The sequence below is a fragment of the Eucalyptus grandis genome, chromosome 10 (genome assembly GCF_016545825.1).
Source record: "Eucalyptus grandis isolate ANBG69807.140 chromosome 10, ASM1654582v1, whole genome shotgun sequence".
Classification (NCBI taxonomy): Eukaryota; Viridiplantae; Streptophyta; class Magnoliopsida; order Myrtales; family Myrtaceae; genus Eucalyptus; species Eucalyptus grandis.
Window position 1 is genome coordinate 2,382,966 of NC_052621.1, and position 21,798 is coordinate 2,404,763.

Consider the following 21,798-nt stretch of genomic DNA (forward strand, 5'->3'; position numbering starts at 1 on the left):
AAGTTTTAATTATTCGTTTACAAAATATGTAATAATTATTAAAAAAAAAAAAAAAAAGTCATAATATTCTTACAAAAACAGAAGATTCAATTTCTCAATAGGTAATTGCAATCGATTTGAGCCTAGTTGAGCTCACTCACGTCTCAATTTTCTAATCGAGACGAGCGAGTAGAAAAAATAATACTCCATCCTGCTCGAGATTAGTCATGAAAATCTAATAGAGGAAGCGAAAGGTTAAACAGATTATCCACTCGACTCGACTATACCCTACCATGTTCTTGTGTGCTTGTGACGTTGGAGGCAACCAAAATAGGGGACACTAGAGGGGTGAATAAGCTGAGGGGAAATTGAAAATGTTCAAACCATTCAAAAGTCAGCCAGCGCAGCTAAATTTTGTAGCCCAAAATTTAACGAGAATGTTAGAATACTAAAGCATCAAAGTAATTTTGGTGAAATGCAACTCATACCAGATTCATACTCAAAGGGGAAAAAGAAACTCACAGATGCGTATGCAATCACTCCCTTCCACAAAGCCAAAAGACAAATTATGGATCACTTTGATTGAACAGCACCAGAATGGACGCCGTCATGACATTTTCCAAGTGAACCGATCAAAGAATTTCATCCAAAAGTCCACCCCAGAACATAGAAATCATGTGATTCTCTTGGTCGTGGATACACAAATGAAACGAAATTAGTTTTATAATACAAGAAATCCCTTGGCTGGGCGTCTACAATAGCCCAAAAGAATGCTGTCTTCTAGTTCTATCCCCCCCCAAAAAAAAAATTATCAACAGCTAATAATAGACACACCTTTTGAAAGCAAAAGCAATTATTTCAAAGAAACCTCGAGACCCTTTCTGCAAAAATGAAAAATGGAATTTACCCTCAGCCACACACTTCAGTGAAGAACTCAAACTGCTATCCTGCTCTTAATTCCTGGAAAATCTTCAATGTTTCTCAAAAACTCAATAACTGCCCATGGGTGGCATTCCAAAAGGTGGCATTGGAGGCATTCCCATTCCACCCATGGGAGGAGGTGGACCAAAGCCTCCCCCCATTCCTGGTCCTCCCATACCGGGCATCGGAGGTGCAGGCAGAGCAAGAGGCAGCAATTGAGCATACATATTCTGCAGAAAACATAAGAATATATGAATAGGTAACAGAAAAACAGAGGCAAGTATGACAGTATTTGAGAAAGGAGGTGAGTACAGCTATATTATCATGGTGCTCTTGGTAAAGAGTCATGGAAAACTTTTGAGAGAGAAAAATTCGGCAATTCAACAAACAGCAAGGATTTCAGCGCAGATTACCTGCTGTGCGATCACGTCCTTCTCTTCCTTCTCTTTTGCCTTAACCTCATTTTGAGATTCGATCTTGTCTTTTATTAGCTCATCAACTTTGCCTGTGTATTCACGGATAAACTGGAAAAAAAAAAAATGAACCAAGGTTAATCAAAGACAAAAATGGTCAAATCATTCTTGGTTTGGGCCTATGACAAATCGAATTAATAGAAAAGCACAACATCTATATACCCCCCCAAATGGTTTGAAAAGTAAATTTAATTTCAGAATAGTGATTAAATTACACAACAATTTTCTTATGAGCAGGAGAAAGCAAATTATTCAATAAGCATTAGCAGTTACAAAGCGGAAGTAATTACCTGGAGGAGATATGGGAAGGCAAAGTCAACCATATTGTTCATCCAAGCTAGCTCAAGAGCAACATCTGCTCGAATCAAATCATAGCACACAAATAGGCAAGAAGCAAAGCATTCTTTCTTCCCCTGCAAAAGCACGTAATGGAGAAGGATTAGAACTCTAAACAACAAAAGTATCAAGAATCCATGAATGTCAACACAATTTGGGATTTGAAAGAAAAGGCAACAGCAGGACTCTAAGAACTACTGTGAAAAGCCAAAAGTTTCATTCAATTTATCGAAATCTAAACTCTAGCCATTTTAACAAAACCAGCTGAACTCCACCAAAAGCATTGTGTCACAGGCAGCCACAAGTGTAAAACTTTTCTGTGTCCAAAGAGCTGTGATGTTCTTATTTGCCACATAGTTTAGCTGGAACATCAACAATCACTCATACCGTACCTTCTCAATGAAATAAACAAGCAACTCTTCAGCAAGTTCACGTTCACCAGACTGAGAAGCTGTCTCCATTGCATCTTTGTAAAGATTGTCTTTTTTGGACAGAGCAATTGACAGCTTCCATCGGCCAGCCTTCTTGTAAATATAAGCAGCAACTCTTCTCATTTCAAGAAGTTCGTGCTTCTCGATCTGCTTACATGCAACAGCACAATTAAGTTTGCATCGAGTAGAAAAAGAAACAAAGATAATCAACTGCATCTCACCTTCTGAGCCAAGCCTATCATATCAAAGTTATCATGCAAATCAATAGATTCACGTAGTCGATCATAGTCTTCCTCTTCCACATAAATCTCATTCAAAGCCTCATTCACAGCAGACACATTATTGCTTTGAACTGCAACCATGTACGGCTTCACAAGACGCAGGTGACCAGCCTGAAATTCACAATTTTGCAGATCCTCACAAAGTCAATATTAGAAGAAAGACAATATGAAATATCATAAAGGAATATTGTAGAATAAGCTAAAACCTTTCGCATGATGTCAACAACACGTGTATGGTCCACTCGCAGTGCAAGCACATTTAGAACATCATTTATCTGATCTGGATGTTCTTGCAAGTAGAAGTGCACAGCCTTATAGTAGAGTTCAACACTAGCAACTTTGACAATAACATCTTTAAATTGCATGTGATCCCATGCTTCTGGAGAGTGGTTCATTATGGTAGTTGCAGCATTATCAAACTCATCATATAGAATGTACAAATAGGTAAGCTCCTTCCAATGTTGTTGCTCATCACAAGCTCTGATAAGTTTTGGAATGTTGAGACGTGTAGAAAAGAGCTTGATGTGCTCCATAAGCTTCTCATGACGGTATCTAGCATAAAGAACTCCCAATTCAGTGAAAATGCCCATATGTGCACGCTCTAGCCCCAAGCCACTCTCCATAAGTGAGATAAGCTCATTAAAGCATCCTCTGTTCTGATAGTATTCGCTGACTTCTTCGAGGTCATCCACCTAAAATTTTCAGAAGAGTGAGATCAAGAGTCGCTAAAAAAAGGTCTTGTTGCTCAATACCTAAGAAATCTACTAATAACACCTACGCATACGGAAAAAAGAAATTCTACTTCTCAAAGAAATTACTAAGTCCAAGTATAACTTTCTCAAAAGGTCAACTGGCTAAAGCTATAATTAAATGTTAAAACAGCAGTCTGTCCACCAGAAATCTTCGAAACAAAGTCACATAACACCCACACCTCACCTGGACAATGATGTTCAGACCACATATTTGAGCTAAGCGGAACTCCTCAGCATCAACACAAGCAAAACAGACTTCCTTCCACGTCTTTGCACTGTTGGCTTTTCGTGCTGCATCAACAGCACCTTGGAATTGTCTCAGTTTCACCAGTGTGCATGCCAACTTGGCCCAGTTCGAGATAAAGGCAAATATGATCTTAGCAGCCTCATATAAAGCTTCATCAAACAGTCGATCACCAACATTTTGTAGATTGGCCACATTAGGCATGAGAATAAATTCTTCAATTTCACCCAATCTATCAATCTTTGCATATGCATAAATAAGTTCACTGTCCACTTTTGGCTCTTTTGCCTTCTGCCTAACCATTAGAAGGTACTTCACCAAGTCATGGTAGACATTTGCATTCTCAGCAGCTTGAATAACATCCAAAAATTGAGTCGCATCATCTGCCCGAATAAACGACTCAATTGCATCACTCACCAGACCCTCCCTCAACTGAGCTTTAGCCACCTGGCTCCAAACAGCCTCTTCTTCGACCCTGAATGCAAACTCCACAGCTCGCTCAATGCTTCTAATATTGTCCAACAAGACATTAACAGCCTGAACATTCATGTTGAACTTTTTGAAAATTGCAAAGGCTTCCTCATAGAGTTGGGCTTCCACAGCGACTTCTCCAACAGCAGGCCCATCAAAGTTATCAAGTCTATTGACATAATCCATTACTCTTGATGGGTCTGCCTTAATAGCAGTAAGGATAAGCAGGTTCTGTAGGTTAAAGTTCCCACTGAATGCAGAGTTCTGCAGAACAATTTTCTCCAAGAGCTCAATCAGTTCATGTGGGAGATCAGCTGTCATGAAGGCTTTAACAGCTGCAGACACTTGCTCTGGACTTTTGCTTTCAGGCAATGCTGTAGATACAACCTGATCAATCAGCTGTCTCCTATATTCATTCTCAGGGTTTAGAACCTTCTCCCACAGATCACCATCCATTCTCTCAACCACATACCTGTCATTCAAAACAACAATATGTAAACAAACTTCAACTATCTAGAAAATTCATTTCAAGCCAAAGTTCCATTAATTGAAGAAACCACAGACCTGGCTTGTAACTTGAACAAAGAGTTCTTGTTAGTTACATTGATAAGCTCCTCATCACATTGGCCTCTCCGGTAAGCTACAACTGCTAGAGTGGGATCGCGTTTTTCACAGTATTTACCCACTACACGGGAATCGTAGTATGGGTTGGTGGTGAGGAAGTGTTCCGGATTGTTGTTGCTGTCTATAATTATTTTACCCAGGGCATTATGAACATGTACATCTTGGCTTCCCTCACTCACAAGATGCTCCAGGAATTGAGTAAGTAACCGCAGACGATTCCTGAAGATACAACATAGTGAGGATTTACAAAGCTAAAAGAAGAGGCAGAGAATAAGAACAAAGGAAAAAATTAAGTATATAACCTTTTTTCACATTCATCCACCAGGGGCTCCACCGGAAGCAGAGAACGAACAGACAGAATTAAGCCTTTGATAAAGTCTTCTGGGCACTCGTCATCAAGCAACTGTCCCACTACTAAGGGAGTGTTCCCAGGGTTCACCTGAAAGAGATGAACTCCCATTAGTTAATTTGACAAAAAAGCACCTACCAGATAAAACAGTTTCTACTTCCAATGCTTGTAATACCATACCTTCTGGACATAACCTTCAATATAACGGAGCATGTTGTTGGTATAAAGGTAGTGAGTGAGATCAGGCACAAACCCAAATCGATCACAGACATTGATAAGGGGACGTGCATCCGGAAGCTTGGCCTCCATTAAGAAGTTTTTTGTCTTTTCTGGGTCATAGAAGTTTGATTCTCTAGTCACTCGTTCAACCTCTTTAATTTGACCGGTTTTAGCGGCGGCCTCAATATACTTGAAATGAATGTCAGGGTCCTCACTGAAAATTCAAAGGATTAATTACCAAATTGTTCTTCTCAAGATAACACAATCTAACAAAGTAAAAAGCAAGATCTGTCGAGCAGATCACAAAAAAAAAACAAACAGAAAATTGTAATAGCCAAGCATATTACCTGGAGCTCAAGTATGAACCCAGGAAAAAGTACAGTCCTTCATAAGACTTGAATTGCTCAAAAATCTTTATGCAGGGCTCAACGCCCAGCTGCTCACAGTATTCTTTGGCAACCTATAAAGCTGCATGTTAGCACATACTTGTATCAAGCATAATACGAAATATTAAACTACAAAAACTCACCTGTACTATTATCTGAAGGTTTCCTCGGAGATTAACCAGTAAAAGGTCCTTCATGCACTCTAAAGCCCATTCCCGTGAAAGGGTGCCAAAAAACTCCACCAGTGACTGCAAATTACTTAAAAAGATCAGTAGCAGTTTACTAATACAAAAATCTAATAAGATAGCAGCAGAGGCATGGCTATTCATGATTACCTGTGGCTCAATAGCATGGGTATTCACAATTACACGTTTGATATCTGGGAGTTCTGAATAGTGCTGCAAGAAAAATTGGCATGGTTATGCTCTAGATCAATTGAGCTCTATGATGTAGGTTTAAGAGTTACAATGTAAAGTTAGAAAGAGACATTACTTGCAATGCTCGAACATAAAGACCAGCTTTTTCACAAAGCTGGGCAATTCGAGGACGATCATAGTGGCTAAACATTCCGTTGGCCAAGATTGCATCAGCAACATTAGGGAAAGTGACCAGATTGATTTCAAGGACCTATATAGATCACAGATAACGTTCACAAACCGCCGCAATGTAAAAATGCAAATGGAGGCTAATCATAAGAGGACATATTGTTGAAGTACCTTTGATTGAAGAAAACCATGCTCTGGAAGATTTGGCTTCAAAACATCTAACAGAAAGGCTGTTGCTTCACGGATCAAATTTCTCTGCACAACCGAGGAACCACAAATTTCAACCAAATAAGAAATCCAATCTTGGCTTAACTACAAAAGGTTGCATCATCAAGATACTCTGTTGATGTAAATTCACAGATGCTGGTAAAATAATAGCCGTTAGCAACCAATGATAACCTTATTCTGCAACAATGAGATGGAGCGAATATAGTCCTAGAACTCCGAGATTTATAGCTATGAGTTTAATTATAGTCCCCAAACTTGCCTTCATTCTAGCGAGAAAAACTATATCTACTGTTCAATTAAGAGGACGCATCATCATTCTTCACTATTATTTGACTGATTTCAGCATGCCATTACAAAAATTTTTAAGGGGTCATAAATATGATACATGATGGAAAAATATAAATTGAAAAATAAGAATGATCCAAGCACCTAAAAGATAATAGCTATTGCATGACACTGATATTTATTCAGAACACAGGGGAGTTAGGTTGTTGAACAAACAAACCTGAAGAAAGAGATCTGTAATTGTATTGTAGTCAACTGGACATCCTCCCTCCATTTGAGACATCATCAAAGCAAAATTCAAGGCGCCCTAGAATGAAAATGCAGCAAATCAGCCAGCTCAGGTAAAAAAATTATAGGAAAACCAACAGGAGTAAGCACAAATCGTCAAAACACGAGTAATTGCATGAGCGCAAAAAGAGGAAAGAGAATTCTGGGGAATGCCCTTCTTTACACACCTGTGCATCTGTTCGGAGGATTGTTTGCAAGAGAAACAAATAATCAGGGTTATACCCCACCTGCAGAAAGAAAAGAAATTACGTCAATAGCAATAGTAGCATCAGCAGCAGTATTACTGGTAGCAGCTGCAGGTGCAGCAATAAGAAATAGGTAGAATACGATATTTTATGTTCAATCTGTCTTTACCTGCTTTGAGTATATCAGAATTTTGTCAAACTCTCTCCGTTCAGCAAAAGCTGCAACAACTTTTGGAGTTGCTCTGGCTTTGATGTATATTTTCAACGCAAGATCATTATCCACAGTCTGCAATAGAGGGAAAAAAAAAATCATGCAGAATTTATCAATTTCATTCTGAAAGTTACAAAAAAAAAAAGTGTTTCATCCAATTTAAAACAGTAAGACCCATAACGTAAAACCAAAATGATGGACAATATCAACTAATCTAGAAATCAAACCTTCACAAGGTCTCCAAGTTCCTCGCTGCATTCTAGCTTGTCCTCTGCAAGCCAATTCTCCAATAGGTTCTTCTTGTTTTGGTTCACAACAAGCCGCGATAGTTCCAATGATTCAAATGCATTAAGCTTTCCTCTAGTAAGAAGGGTGCCAAAGTACTGCAACAGAGGTGGTGTCTGCCCAGATTGCACAGGGACGCTCTACATACGGAGGAGAGACAGTTTGAAGCAAAACCACAATAAGTATAGAATCAACCCATTTGGTACCTTCCTTCAACTAATAAACACAAAATTTTCCAAATTGAAGCAAAAAAATGTAAGATCTTGGACTTTTTTTTTCCTTAATACATAATTCTTTAACTCCAAGTGAGCATAAGAAACTCTCTTGTCACTGATCATGATAGAACTATCGGTGTACTCAAACAACAAAATTTTGTTAACTGCAAGTTCCAAATAAAGGTGATAAAATCAGAAAACAACCATATTAATCCTTGTGGCTAAGCATTTAACAAGTTGCACTAGCCAAATAGGAATAATTAATAATTACAGTTAAAGCCCATGAGGAAGATAGAACCTGATGGCAACAGAAAAATTTAATACCTGAAACTTCGCGACCGTATCAGGGGTGCGTAAAATTCCTTGTGGAGACTCAGCAGCAAGCTCAGCAGCTTCTTTGTACTTTGTCTGGGCAAACAGTTCTTGGAACCTTTGGACAACCTACGTTATAAAAATGGCAGATTGATTCATTAACCACGAGTAAGATTGTCAAAATTGCTAGTCTAAGATCTGAGCAGGCCTCATGATTAAGCATTAAGCCAATCTTCAAAATGCAACATTCTATAAAATTACTCGAAAATAAGTCAGACAAATTACCCATATGACATTAACTTTAGAAATATTACATCAGCTAATTAGCAACCTAAGCACATCACCACCCGGTGAAGGGAGGGGACCAAGAAAGAGTTCAACACTGCATAGGGAACCAATGGAACAAAAGGATGCTTGTAACCGCTAGTCACCATCTTAAAGTGTTCAAGCAAAAAGGAAAAAAAAAAAACACCATCTTGAGGCTCGGTCTTTTCTTTGTTTCAGATATATGGATTCATTGATCAGTGGGCGAGTTATTTCCATATTGCAGTAATAACCACAGTTTTTAAGGCAGAGGGTAGACCAGTAGTTTCAAGGGCAATTTATTATACAATTTCATAAATATTTCTGACGAGCACCATTAAAACAATCCTCTGTGTAACTTCCAGATTCTAACAAATAAATAAGCATCACATATTTCACGCAATGGTGCATGACCTTGACAACCATGTGCGAGACAAATATTAATTCTGAGCAGTAACGAGTCGCCATAACAAGGGATTACTGCCCTTAGACTATATTTTGCTAAGAGAAAAAAAAATATTGTAATTAATTTAACCAAAAATCAGCCGAATGAGAGGTTACTTCGAAAAGATCGGTGACCAAACATTCTTAAAATCCATCACTAAATTTATAATAAAATAAATAAATTACCCAAGGAAAAGGAAAAAAAAAAAACACTATGGCCTTACCAGCTGCTCTGCACCAGGAAGATTTCCTCTTTTGGCAAGATTGACAGCAAGCTCCAAGTTGTTTAACTACAAAAAATAACCAGGTAACATCCAGATGTTACAAAACTTACAATAGATTTCCAACACCAGAATACGAGAAAAATAGAGACAATAGAAAAAGTAAACTAGTCAATTCTCGTACCTGGCCACTGACAAAGGGTACGATCGTAGCCTCATTTACAGTAGCAAGTAGAACCTGTCCTCGTCTATTGATGGCATAAAATCCTCCAATAGACGAAGCTTCAGCTGTCAAAAATATCGGATCTGGACTAATTCTGTTTCTGTATACTGCAGTTGCAGTCTCCAAGTCATACACAAACAACAGCCCAAGCTTGGTAATCGCATATATCAAACCATATTGGTGAGATATCTGCCAATCATACAGACAGGGACTTAAGATAAAGAAATTTTCAGGTTAGTCTAGCACGAGAATCAAGTTTTAGTATCTTTCTACCTGCATTGCAACAGGAAAGTCATCGGCAAAATCTGGAGGAAAGAAAAGATCTGCTTGCTTCTTTGTGAAGGATGCCTTTCCTGATATAAAAGTAATTGTAAACATAAGAACAAAGTAAGACACAACACGATCCAAAAACTGAACACTAAATTAAGCTGACATGACTGGCAATAAAGCCCACACAGAAAGTACACCTTTAAGTGAGAATCAATAAGCATTTTAGAACAGCAATAAGTAGACCATACATATAACTCCTACTGCTGTAAACCAGAAGTCAACATGTCGAATATCCCATCATTCGGACAATCATATCTAGCAGAGAATCTACCCAATTAAAATAAAAATGGTTAACATAAATACACATTCACACACTCTCTCCAAGACAATGCCCACCGTTAATGCAGATCCATATAGATTCTCATATCTTAGCAAACACTGCGATTCACTTTTATCTTTCCATTTCATTATCCATCCAGTAAGCATCACATCCACATCTATACCCATCCATTTATCTCGCTTTTATCCTCATTTATTTAAGATTTAAGTGTGACAACATCAAGTCATAGAGATTCAGATATACGCCCTTTCTAGTCACAGAACAGCCAAATTACTTTGGGGACGAATATATGTTTAAGAAAGCTCAGATATTTTTGCATTTGCTTGTTCTTGGTTCATATGACGACAGCACCATTGACAATAATCTGCAACAGCCTCAATATTCTAGCACAATGAGCTAAGGACGAGTCGTGATGCTGATGAAAGAAGCATTTTCATGCCTAGTTTCTTTAATTAAGAGTGTAAAAAGGAGCACGTGGTCACCTGGTTGGGCACCCAGTTCAATGACATGTAACTTCGATGTAACCTGTCCAGCATTAATGGCTTTCGTCGCAAAGCTTATGAGTGTAGAAGGATTCTCATTTCCCGGGACCTGTTCAAACCAATTATGGAGATATATTGTGCACATTAAAATTAAATAGCCATGCCAAGAAATGAAAATCATGTATAGAGAAAGAATTTCTCACTTTGAATGAGGCGAATGCTGCAGCATGCGCTTCAAGGGCTTGACTACGCTGCTGATCCACGGAGAAAAGTTGCATGTTCCCCTTGACCAATTGTGGCCTCTATAAACAAGGACACCAAATATCCAAATGAGAGATCATTGAGATTCATTACAACATCTCCTCCAGAAAAAGTATACAAGGCCTAGAACAAATTTATCAATCACATCTCCACTTAGTGATATAGGTTTGGCTTGTTCCTGTTGTATAACTGAGAGAATAGAATGAACTTAAGAACATGTAAAGACTCGTTTATTACATTACAGAGAGCCTAAACTAGCCATATTAAGAGGAGGCTATACTGCCGAAGTCAACCAAGCACAGAAAAGATAAGGCTTTAAGAAGTTGCTCGAAAAAAGAGCCTCAAGCTATGATGGTGAATTGTTATAACCCCAAAAGAGAAGGAACACACTTTTCAGGGCATAAAAGGTGGGATAAGATCAGTAAATCAGGTATTTTAGTGCTTCAAAACTAAGGTAAACATCGTCAGTGTTAATTCTATATACTGACAAATAAAAGCCTATGATCTCTCACATTACTATATTTTCATCAGAAACTAGATCCGCCATTCCTCTCAAAGAAATGTCTGACATCATGAAGTAGAAAACTTCAAATGTACCTCCGGGGAGCCTGGAGCAATGCCGACCAAAACCAGCCACTTCTCAGAAGGATCACATCGGTAGTTAATAATCTGATTGTTCACCAGATTAGCTGTTCTCTCAAACATTTTCACAGGCTCAGAATCACCTGCAGATGGGCTGTGCTTGAGAACCAAATGAAAAGAAAATTCTAAAAATAATGAACCAGCTACTAGCATTAATGATAATTAAAAATCCCAAAAATCTGCACAAGCAAGGTAAGGTAAGTATGCTGACTTCACCTTCGATTGACCAGTGATAAACTGAGGTTTGTGTAACTAAACCCAACATTTTAGGAGTAATCCATTTCCAAAAGACAACCTATACCATAAGCAAGGAAAATTAGTGTGACCGGAAAAGATTTTAGTCTCTAAAACACCAAATAAACAGATAGTAAAGTAAAACTTGGAATTTGACATTCACCTGCTCCGGCATTTGATGGGACTTCATTTTCGCTTTCATCTCAATGTTAAATATTTGCAAGTGATCTTGTGTGGTTCCCGGAAGTTGAGCTTCAAGAAACAATCACAGTTTATTGTTAGGATCATTTAGAAAAGGAAAAAAAAAAAGACAAAATAGGCATCACAAGCCTGTGAAAGCTTCCCAAGTTTAAACACTTTGTCATGTTAAACGCTATATCAAAACTGCTACAGAAACAAGAGAACGAAAGATGTCAGACATTACTTCACAAATTCACTGCCGCTAAATTTTTTTGTTAGGGGAATAAGCCCTTTGATGAAGCACAACACTTGATTAACAGAGTCAAGGAAGAAATTGAATCAATAATCCGAACATGTCATTTTTCACCTATCAAAGAAACAAGCTTCCGTCTGTTATTTCAAATCCACAGCCCACACAACCATGGTATTCCCATTAATAAGTGGAAGGGGGGAGCAGCTGTCTTCCAGCTCTTTGAAAAGTGATATTTTTCATGAGAATATTATTAATTTTCCAAAATGCTTCAGCTTCCAAATAAGATATATCTTGAATGGATTAGATCTATCTAGATAATTTGCTCTCCATTGCTTTCTTTTTAAGAGAAACTAATGCTCATTCTATAGTTGCACTTATGCACTAAATTTTCCTCCAGAGAATTAATGGTTAACAGCAAAAAACTTTGCCGTACAAAGATAAAGAACTGCACCAACAAGATTCCATATATTAATGATTAGTGTTGGTTGGTTCGGGCCGGACAAGATGGATACCAAACCTTGTCTTAGCACAGAAGTCATTGATTATGCATCTGATCCCGTGGGTTAGACTGTGAAACAACCAAAAACAATGGAACAAACTTCTAGATTGACGAATCCCGGTGACGCGCGCGAGATGCAGCATGAAAACGAACAATGCGAGAACGACAATCCACTCGAGCAGGCGGCAGATCGTACCTTTAAGAGCGAGGATTCTAGAATTAGGGTTCATGAGAGCGGAGTCCGCAGTGATGGGCCTCCTGAGAGGCTGGTTGGGCATGCTCATGTCGATAATGACCACGCTGTTCTGGGGCGACGTCTCCCGAACGCAAATGTACTTGTCCGACTCCATGGTGACGTGGGTGAACGTGATGAACTGCGGATTGATGCCAACGCTGGGAAGCTGCAAAAGAAAAAACGAAGAAGCACAGACGGCACGAATCAACAACCAATCCCGCGGCGAAAAACAACAGAGAGTCGTCCCCCCCGGGCATTTCCAACACGATTTGCGAGCGACAAATCAGCTCGAAACAAGGAACACTCGATACAGATCTCGACCAAGGCGGGCCCCTAACAGATCTAACGGAGTCAGCTAGAGCGCGAATTCTGGATTCGTCGAGGCGCATCGGCGGGCGTCCGAGACTCGAAAACCGACGCGGCGAACGGACAAAGGCGATGGGCGGGAGCGAAAAGGCGGAAGCGAGGAGGACAAGCGGGGGACTGACCGTGAGAGCCTCCTTCATGGCGATCGGGGCGTTGGCCGCGGCCATGGCTGCGAGATCTGGGCGGGGGAGGAGGCCCGGCGGGGAGCGGTGGAGCCGCTGCGCAGATCTGGTGCAGCGATGGAAACCCTGAGCGCCGGGGGAGGGGGAGAGAGAGAGAGATCTGCGCTGGTGCCCGATGCAGAGGTGGTTATGAAGGGAGAGAAGGTGAAGAACAGTGTGATGGCTCGGCCAGTAAAAATGAAAAAGACGATTTTATTTTATTGGAGGAATGGAGGGCGATGGTTGGTTTGGAAGCTGGAGAGAGATCTCATCGGACGCCAACGCCAGCCTCGCTGTGGAGAAATTGGCACATTTTAGTATTAAAAAATAAAAAACAAAAAATAAAAACTCGCAAGAAATGAAGACGCGTGGGCCCGCTCCGAGGAGACTCCGGGTTTTGGTAATTACCCGATCCGGCTTTTTTTTTATTTTTTCTAAAGTATCCATGTGGGCAGATTCCCTAATTAGTACCGGTTCCGATTTTTTTGAAATTTAAAACTTATCCAACAGCACCGAAAAGTGTCATTTTCACAAATTCTTTGGATTATCTCACTTTATAGTGAGGATGAATTAAAATGAAATTTTAAATGGATTGCACTACATAATGGGGGGTTATAAATCGATTTCTACTCATCATTTAAGTCGTAGAAGATACATATGGACTTTATCTCACTTTATTGAGAGGATAAACTAATGCACATTGTTGTAGACATGGCATAGCAAGATAAGGGAGGTTTGGATATTGTTGAAAAGTCAAGACTTCCAAATGTTTAAATGCGAAAATTTCAAAAAACAGAGAGAAAGAGATGATTAATTACGCACATATTTTCTTAGGCAATATCATGTAAGTATAGTATAATCTACGCAAGAAATGGGGTGCAGGGTGCAAAGCGGCATTTGACCCGTGATCCTGAAACTTACCGTATACTCTCACCCGGTATCCTTTACATGTTTGGTGTGGTCGCATAGTGCAGGTCGGGTCTGATTTCGAGCTCCGGAAAACCCCTTGCGCGGACATGAGAATGTCTAAATGGGTGGGTCAACACTTTTTGTGCTTTTTGCCCTGCTTGGGCCCCAATTAGATGCATGTCCGTTTAGCAGTCTAGTTCAGACAACAACCACCTTTTAAAATTCAAAAGTGAAGTGATATGCCAATATAATTTCTAATTCAAGTCTAGCCATGGACTAATTAAATGATTTAAGTTTTTAGAATATTGAGTAGTACTCCCATAAAATCTCACCGTGAGGGAAAGTGATTGAACATTTTAACATTAAACAAGCTCAATTTAAATTTTTAGAACAACTAGTAGTGGGGCCAACATAATTTGACACATTAAATGGATTATGTCGTCTATAATGTGATCATTGTGCCTCCTTTTTAATGCCTTCTTACATTGTGGGACTATAGAGGATGCATGGAGATCACAAGCACCTTAGAATGTGTTTGTGTGAGTGAAAAGATTGTCCGTAAACTGGTTTTTTGGAGTTTCATGTATTTGGTTTGTTAAAAATGATCAATTAAAGAAAAATCATCTATGATAATAAAAAAAAATATGCAACCTTAAAGTTAGGGAAATTTTCCTTAGTTGAGAAGGGAAAATATTTTCCTTAAAGGAATTTTCTTTTATTAAGAAGTTTTTGGCGAAATAAACATGCAAATATCGATTGCAAGTTATAAATAGATAGGAGAAACAAGTGAGATTATCATCATGAGAAAGCTCCTCATAGGATTTCATCTGTTGCTGCCCTTATATAGAATTTTGCTTATTTGATCAATCATTTTAGCTAATAAATTAAATGCAAATTTCCTTTGATAACTTATGGCTATGATCCTGAATATGCACTTTTAAGTCAACAAAACAGAAAACGTAAGAGATGTCGATCAAAGGAAGAAATGAAAGAAGATATATTTTACCCTAGATCGGACAAAAATCACAGAACATGATAGATCACTAATCGATCTAGAATCAAAAGCTAAACATAGGAATGGTCATATTTCACGAGCAAAAAAGGACCTCAAGGTTCACATTACTTTAGATTTATGGAGACAAACAATATGATATTAATCTCGAGATGATTCTATTGGTTCAACTACGAGGTCATGAATATAATACATGAAGATCGTGCAAGAACATGCTAATTACTAACTAGACTCTCAAAAACTATGGACTAAAGAAATTCGCAGCCCCGCTCCAGTCACAATTTCTTATATAATTCACCATAAAAAAACGCTTTTTTCTTTTTTTGTATTTTTCTTGTTTCCCGTCTTTTGCTGAGTGAATCGTCATCGACGAGAGATGTTAAAAAAGCATTTCGAGAACGTGTCGCCTCCACGTCCCTGGCCCGTCTTGTCCTGCGATCAGATCTCCGACTCGTGTCATTCCGTGGCCTACGTGTCGCGTCTTGACTCCGAGCTCTCTGGCCTTGTCACCGTCACACGTGTCGCGCGGACCCACGGGCGTTCGTTCGTTCTCGTCCCGCTTCTATAAATTGTCCCCACGTTGTCGCCAGTTGAATGCCATCACCGTTAACGTCCGGATCGCAGCAACCGAAACTTTGTCTTAGCAGCGAGAGGGCTCGTCGGAGGAGGAGAGAGACAGAGAAGGAAATCGATGGCGTCGCGGCAGGAAAGAGAAGAACTTGACCGCCGTGCCAAGGAGGGAGAGACGGTGGTTCCCGGTGGCACCGGCGGGAAGAGCCTCGAGGCTCAGGAGCACCTGGCCGAAGGTAATATCTTCTTTGTTTTCTTCTTCCCATCATAATTTAGTGTCCTTCCGAGAAATATTTCGGAGGAAAGAGAAAGCCAGTCGTCTCTTTTATGTACTTATTTTTGGAATTCAGATGGCCTAAGGGTCTTGATTTAGTTAAGGGCCAAAAAGGTTTTGAATCTCCTTTACATACAGTGATAACGTATAATGGGAATTGTTGCAAACATGAAAATAAATTAGTAAAAATGACACGTAAACTTACCTTAGTACATAATAAAATATACGAGAATATGAGTGTAACATGAACGACCCTTTTGCTATTGCAGATTTAATCTTTGGGGATGAAACTTGAAAGTGATGTTCGGCCGGTCTTATAATAGATATATAGAAGTTTTTTTGCCCTAAAATGTTCTACGTCATTGATAATTTCATCATATAATGAACTGTGCATTATATCGTAAGAAATACTACTATGGCATTGCAATCAAGAAATCTCAAGCGATTGGGAATGTAGTAATCCGATTGTCTTCGACGTACAGGGAGGAGCAAAGGAGGGCAGACGAGGAAGGAGCAGCTGGGGACGGAAGGGTACCAGCAGATGGGCCGCAAGGGCGGGCTGAGCACCGGCGACGAGTCGGGTGGCGAGCGCACAGCGCGAGAGGGCATCGAGATCGACGAGTCCAAGTTCCGAACCAAGAGCTGAACACTCCCTCTCGTTAAGTAGGGTTTTTAGCTCAGTGTTTTCCTGTTTTCGTGTTCATGAAGCAATAAAAAGGTCGGTAATGTATGTTTGTGTGGACTTCCATGGTGTGTACTTGGGAGGATGAATGGAATGAGACTTGGTTGCTGGGTTTGTCTGTTGAATTTTGCCCCAAGTTCTTGGACGACGGCAATGGCATCAGCCTGGTCTGCACGTACGAACTCGTATATGCGATTTGATACGTATCTGTAGGATGGCTGCTGAACAATCTACGCGAGATATGCGATGCATGCATAATTCAATATATTCTTTGCTGGCCTTATATAAAAATGAATATAGATACGCGCGGGAAGGTTGTCTTTTTTTCTTTTTCTATCTTTTCATGGATGTTGGGATAGTTGGGATTTATGGTAAATCAATATGTACTTAATCTGATAAAATAACTATGAAAAGTATAAAAATCGTGGTAGTTTTGTAATTGCTTGAGAGAAATTCATCAAGTACCTTATTACTATTGTTCAAATATAATTCTCCAAGCTCGAGTGGACTCTCCCAAGTTCAGCCTAAATGAATCTCACTTCTTTGAGCAGCGGCTCATACTTAAATTCTATTATTTCGCTTCCAACAAAATGGATTATTTTTCCTAAAAGATTTCCCAAATAGTATCGGGATGGATTATTTATCAACTCGATTTTCAAATTACTTATTAATATCTGATCTGATAAATGAATAGCTTTATCATTGTTTGCAAATTATATGTTTTTTTTTTTTTAGGTGTTATCAATTTTTTTATCTGTTTTCATACAAAAATATCTTAATCTCACATGAAGCTTTATCAATTTTATTTGAAGTAATTACCACTTTTTTCAGGATTATCAACTCTCATTTAGTTACTTATCTTTGTGATATTTTAACTTATCAATTTTTGTCATGGACTTTCGTTTATCTTTTCTACCGTTGAAGCATTTCTATGGAAGTTAGTCAAGAGTCAATAGATAAGGATGGGAGAAAAAAAGACAGTATAAGTATTATCATCTTTTTGATCAAAGCTTTTTTTCGAATCACCTAAATTTCACTTTTGAAAAAAAAAAAGCCAAATCAAAAGTTGTCGAAACTTTTTTTCAAATCACTTAAATTTCACTTTTAAAAAAAAAATCAAAAGTATTAAGTCTAATTTGGAACAGAGTGAAAAAAAGAGAGTCAAAATTGTCAAATTTTTTTCTCGAATCACTTAAATTTCACTTTTAGAAAAAAGAGAGTCAAAGTATTAAGTCTAATGTGGAATGCTAGAAGTTTGACATGTCTCGCTATCACTCTGGCTCAGCATACATAGCGGCTCGGCATACATAGCATAAACAAGGTTGCTGAATACACTTGCCCCAATTTAAAACCTTAAAGCATGGAATAGAGAACCCTAATTACCGTGCTTAGGGCGTTGGCCAGATCTGGACGATGATGGCCGGTCGCTAGATCTGGATGGTAGTAGCCGGCCATGGACGGCGGCTCGTCCACATTAGTGCCTTCGCAGAAGCTTCGACAATCAAATTTGGAGGCATCAATCATGGACAACAAGGACAACGGAGTGGAGGCTTGACTTGGACCCATGGTAGTGTCGGCTTAGATACAGCGCCGCAACCCCGCTGCAATGGGGCGACTACTGGAGGAGGCGTGAAGGTTGGTGTCGATAGCAACGTAATTTATAAAAAAATTCACGTAGACATTTCTATTTAATGATAAATGCCATGTATAACTTTTGACGGAATTTATTGCTAAATGCACTTATATGGTCGTTTCACGTAAACAATCCAATAAAAAATCTTAGTTCTAAATTTGAGCAAATGTACGAAAGTTATAAATGAAAAAAAAAAAAATTAGTAAATTATAAGTGTCTCTCCTATCGTGCTAGCCGCCTGATGTACTCTTTTATGAGTTATTTAATAAAGACTTGACCGTTACATATTGTTTATTCCCCTTTTTTGAAGATTCTAGCACATATAAATTTGCAAAAACAAAAAATGTCCGTAAGTAATTTGAATTAGAGCTGTTAATCTAAACATAATCGACAATTTCGCCGTCACGGTTACGTGGAGGAGACCTGTAGTGACTGGTTCACCCACGTGTCATTCCTTCCGCGACTCCACTGGCCACGTGTCATCTTTGTCTCTCGCCGTCCTGCCACGTCACCAACACGTGTCACCATTTCCTTCACCTCCTCTCCCTACATAAAGGTCGATCCATCGTCACCCACTCAGTTCTAATGATCTTTCTGCAGCCTGACGACAACTCAAGGAGTTCCTAGAGAGAGCGACACAGAGAGGGAGTACCTACAGAAATGGCGTCGGAGCAGGAGAGACAAGAACTCGACCGCCGTGCGAGGGAGGGGGAGACGGTGGTTCCTGGCGGCACCGGCGGCAAGAGCCTCGAGGCTCAGGAGCACCTCGCTGAAGGTACATCAATAGACGTCGCTTCTAATAAACTTCAATCTTGACTCTCCCTTTTCTTTCCGTAGACAAGAATATGACGCTTTTGGGACACCGCGATCACGGTGTCTTCAAGTTTAAGTTTCTGTCAAGTGAAGTTATCGCGTGGTCCACTACGACATGATTTATATAGCATGCAATAGTCTTTCATTCAACAGTACAAAGTTCGAGTCTTTTGATGAGCTAAAAGATGGCTTTTGAACTGGCAGAAAGTAGGACATGTCCATAAGGTCCAACCGAATAATGCTAATAAACAAAGTTAACACTGATCACATGTACATGGGTTTTTTTGATTAATTTATTTACGACAGGGAGGAGCAAAGGAGGGCAAAAAGGAGGGCAGACGAGGAAAGAGCAGATAGGGAAAGAAGGGTATCAGGAGATGGGCCGCAAGGGCGGGCTCAGCACCACCGAGGAGTCCGGTGGAGAGCGCGCCGTCCGCGAGGGCATCGAGATCGACGAGTCCAAGTTCAGGACCGGGAGCTGAATCAAATATCTGCTTCTGCACTTAGCTACATCGTCCTTTTTTTGGGGTAGCATATAATCACCAGCATCTGTGTTGTATCGTATGTTGTGAGAAGTTTTGGTGCTGGTGCGGTGTGTGTATAACTAGCAGGTGTCTGTAGTGCGTGTACTGTTAGGTATATAGGTGCTGACTGCACGGCATTTTGATCTTGGCATGTAATCTTACTTCGGGAAAGAATATAAAGATACTTTCCTGCGGGGACACGATGAGGCTCCCGCAGGTAAGTGTTTCGACATCCATGATCTGACAAAGTTGGGACTTTTTCACGCCGGCATGATGGATGCACAGCTTACGGATAAACGTGAATGGCTTTCTGGTTCTATTGTTGCTTTACATAACTAGAAAATTTAAATTTAGTTATATTTTTAACATAGCATTAGTTTTCAACAAAATTGATGAAATGCAGGAGCGACGACAAAAAGGGGGGCCCTCGGTATATATAGGATTTATAAATTCCTGAAGGAAATCAACAATCTTCTCCCAAGGTTGGTGATGATCGACAGGGAATTCGGAGCTTCTTGAAATTTCATCTAAAATCCTGAATTTATCAGTTACTCTGATCAATCTCCTCGTGCCAAGTGTTCTATGAGTTTTTCTTGTTTTTCTTACAAGTACCAACGCTCTCCACTAAGAGATTGAATTGGTGAATAGCGATGTCGAGCATCGAACGCTTTGACACTTGAGTATTACTGCTGAGTGCTAACGGTGACCATACCTGCAAATGCTACGTCCAACATTGCAAAGACACTCTGCTCCTTGGACGTCAGCAGGAAAAAATAAAGGAAGATGTCAGATCCCTGTGATCACACCTTCTTCCACTGCAGGATGACGCCCAAGACTTTTGACTGTCTGTGAAATGCAAGTGACAATTTCAGCAGAATATGGTGAAAGACCGTAAGAGCAAAACTCGTCCACCAAGTACATGCTCCCTCCTTTAAGAACTTGTAAAATGCAATTCTGGATGAAGCCTCTTTGAAAACTAACTGCTGATAACTCGAGCCTTAAGACTTTCGACTGTGCTGGCTCATGAGACTTTTAAGTCAGAAGGCTCTTCCAAGTAGACAAATACACTCAAGTTTGACTGAATGATTCCATACGTGCCGGGAAAACTACATATTGCACGACTGTTGAAGACAAACGTCAATGTCCTCAAGTCAGAACCTTTATGAAGAAGTTATCTGCCCAGGTTATTTTACCGTCTTTTCCATCCATTCCAGCCTCTAATCTCAGAAGTCAATTATAGTCCATCAAAATTTGACGTAACATTCCTCGTTTTATCCAAGAATCAACACATAGACAAATTGTTGTTACGATTCTAGTCCAACATTTCCTGCAAGAATCAAGCTCGTAGGTTGAGTTGCAGGGAAGCATGGACAGAATGAGAGAAGAATGTTCCATTTTCAAAGCCTAGAATTGCAGTCGAAGCCCCACTAAACAGAATCATAGCTCCTCACATCTAAGGAATTGTACCTATACGAACAGTTTAGGAAGCAACCACTTCACTTGCGCTTCACGAAACAATTAAGTTCCACCGTTGGATGCGCTAGCGGACAAGTTGCTTTAGAACAGACTGATCTATCTCTAATCATCGCGAGTGCCACTTCTGTAATCTTTTTCCAACAGCAATCATCAGCGATGGAAATCTCGTTTCATTTCATGTCTGCACTATCATGGGAAGATAGCCTCGATAAACCAGCAAGACTCAAAAGTCTCTCTCTAGTCTGCGCTATCGTCTACCATCTCGATCAGACCTCTTTTAAGTTTTAACCATGAAGAAAAACAAAAAAAAGGCCTAGCACGAGCGCAGAGATTCCTGAATTATACATTGAAACTAAAACGACAGTGTCTGCATCATACATTTATTTTAAGTATGAACCGTTCTAGTAGAGATTTCTCAAAGTCGTCAATGTGCCGAAGTTCATGAGAAACAGGATCTAGGGCAAAGGTCAGAAAGCACGTTACTTGAACGAGCTGAAAACGTGGAACTTACACCACCGTATGTTCCACAGATCATGCATTGCTGCATATATGGACCTGAGAACTACTCTCCAAATGAATACAACATATCATTTGATACGTTTATCATTCAGTCTCGCGAAGCTTGGATTCTACGTTGCCCGGCGAATTTCCGGGACAAGGAAGTCTGCACTTTTGAATAAGCTCCACGGTGTTCATTCCCCCGACGATTTCTGATGGAATTGGACGCAGTAAGATAGAGCGGGCAACTGGTTCATGTGTCTTCTCCTGATC

The 21,798-nt window shown here is 39.8% G+C and overlaps 3 protein-coding genes across 4 annotated transcripts; 2 read left to right on the forward strand and 1 right to left on the reverse strand.

Moving 5' to 3' along the window:
- Positions 1-533: 533 nt before the first annotated feature.
- Positions 534-13,287, reverse strand: LOC104421061 (clathrin heavy chain 1). Of its 2 annotated transcripts, XM_010032890.3 has the most exons (30): positions 13,096-13,281; positions 12,569-12,773; positions 11,604-11,692; positions 11,423-11,501; positions 11,162-11,289; positions 10,507-10,605; positions 10,304-10,412; positions 9,485-9,564; positions 9,173-9,400; positions 8,992-9,057; positions 8,033-8,149; positions 7,436-7,633; positions 7,167-7,283; positions 6,980-7,039; positions 6,745-6,831; positions 6,183-6,266; positions 5,959-6,093; positions 5,802-5,864; positions 5,610-5,714; positions 5,428-5,540; positions 5,042-5,294; positions 4,815-4,951; positions 4,453-4,731; positions 3,358-4,360; positions 2,628-3,113; positions 2,362-2,532; positions 2,102-2,287; positions 1,664-1,786; positions 1,314-1,424; positions 534-1,130 (listed from the first exon to the last, which is right to left on the reverse strand). In XM_010032890.3, exons 1-30 carry the CDS (start codon positions 13,138-13,140, stop codon positions 969-971), a joined length of 5,118 nt encoding a protein of 1,705 aa, XP_010031192.1. In that variant the 5' UTR covers positions 13,141-13,281; the 3' UTR covers positions 534-968. The 2 variants fall into 2 exon arrangements, with proteins under 2 accessions (XP_010031192.1, XP_010031191.1); XM_010032889.3 differs by having other exon boundaries at positions 5,610-5,864; positions 13,096-13,287.
- Positions 13,288-15,672: 2,385 nt separating this feature from the next.
- LOC120289032 (em-like protein GEA6) lies at positions 15,673-16,662 on the forward strand. Its single transcript, XM_039303459.1, has 2 exons — positions 15,673-15,861; positions 16,382-16,662. Exons 1-2 carry the CDS (start codon positions 15,747-15,749, stop codon positions 16,543-16,545), a joined length of 279 nt encoding a protein of 92 aa, XP_039159393.1. The 5' UTR covers positions 15,673-15,746; the 3' UTR covers positions 16,546-16,662.
- Positions 16,663-18,722: 2,060 nt separating this feature from the next.
- On the forward strand, positions 18,723-19,790 carry LOC104421062 (em protein H5). The gene is made up of 2 exons (XM_010032891.3): positions 18,723-18,989; positions 19,334-19,790. Exons 1-2 carry the CDS (start codon positions 18,875-18,877, stop codon positions 19,507-19,509), a joined length of 291 nt encoding a protein of 96 aa, XP_010031193.3. The 5' UTR covers positions 18,723-18,874; the 3' UTR covers positions 19,510-19,790.
- The last annotated feature ends 2,008 nt before the right edge of the window (positions 19,791-21,798 follow it).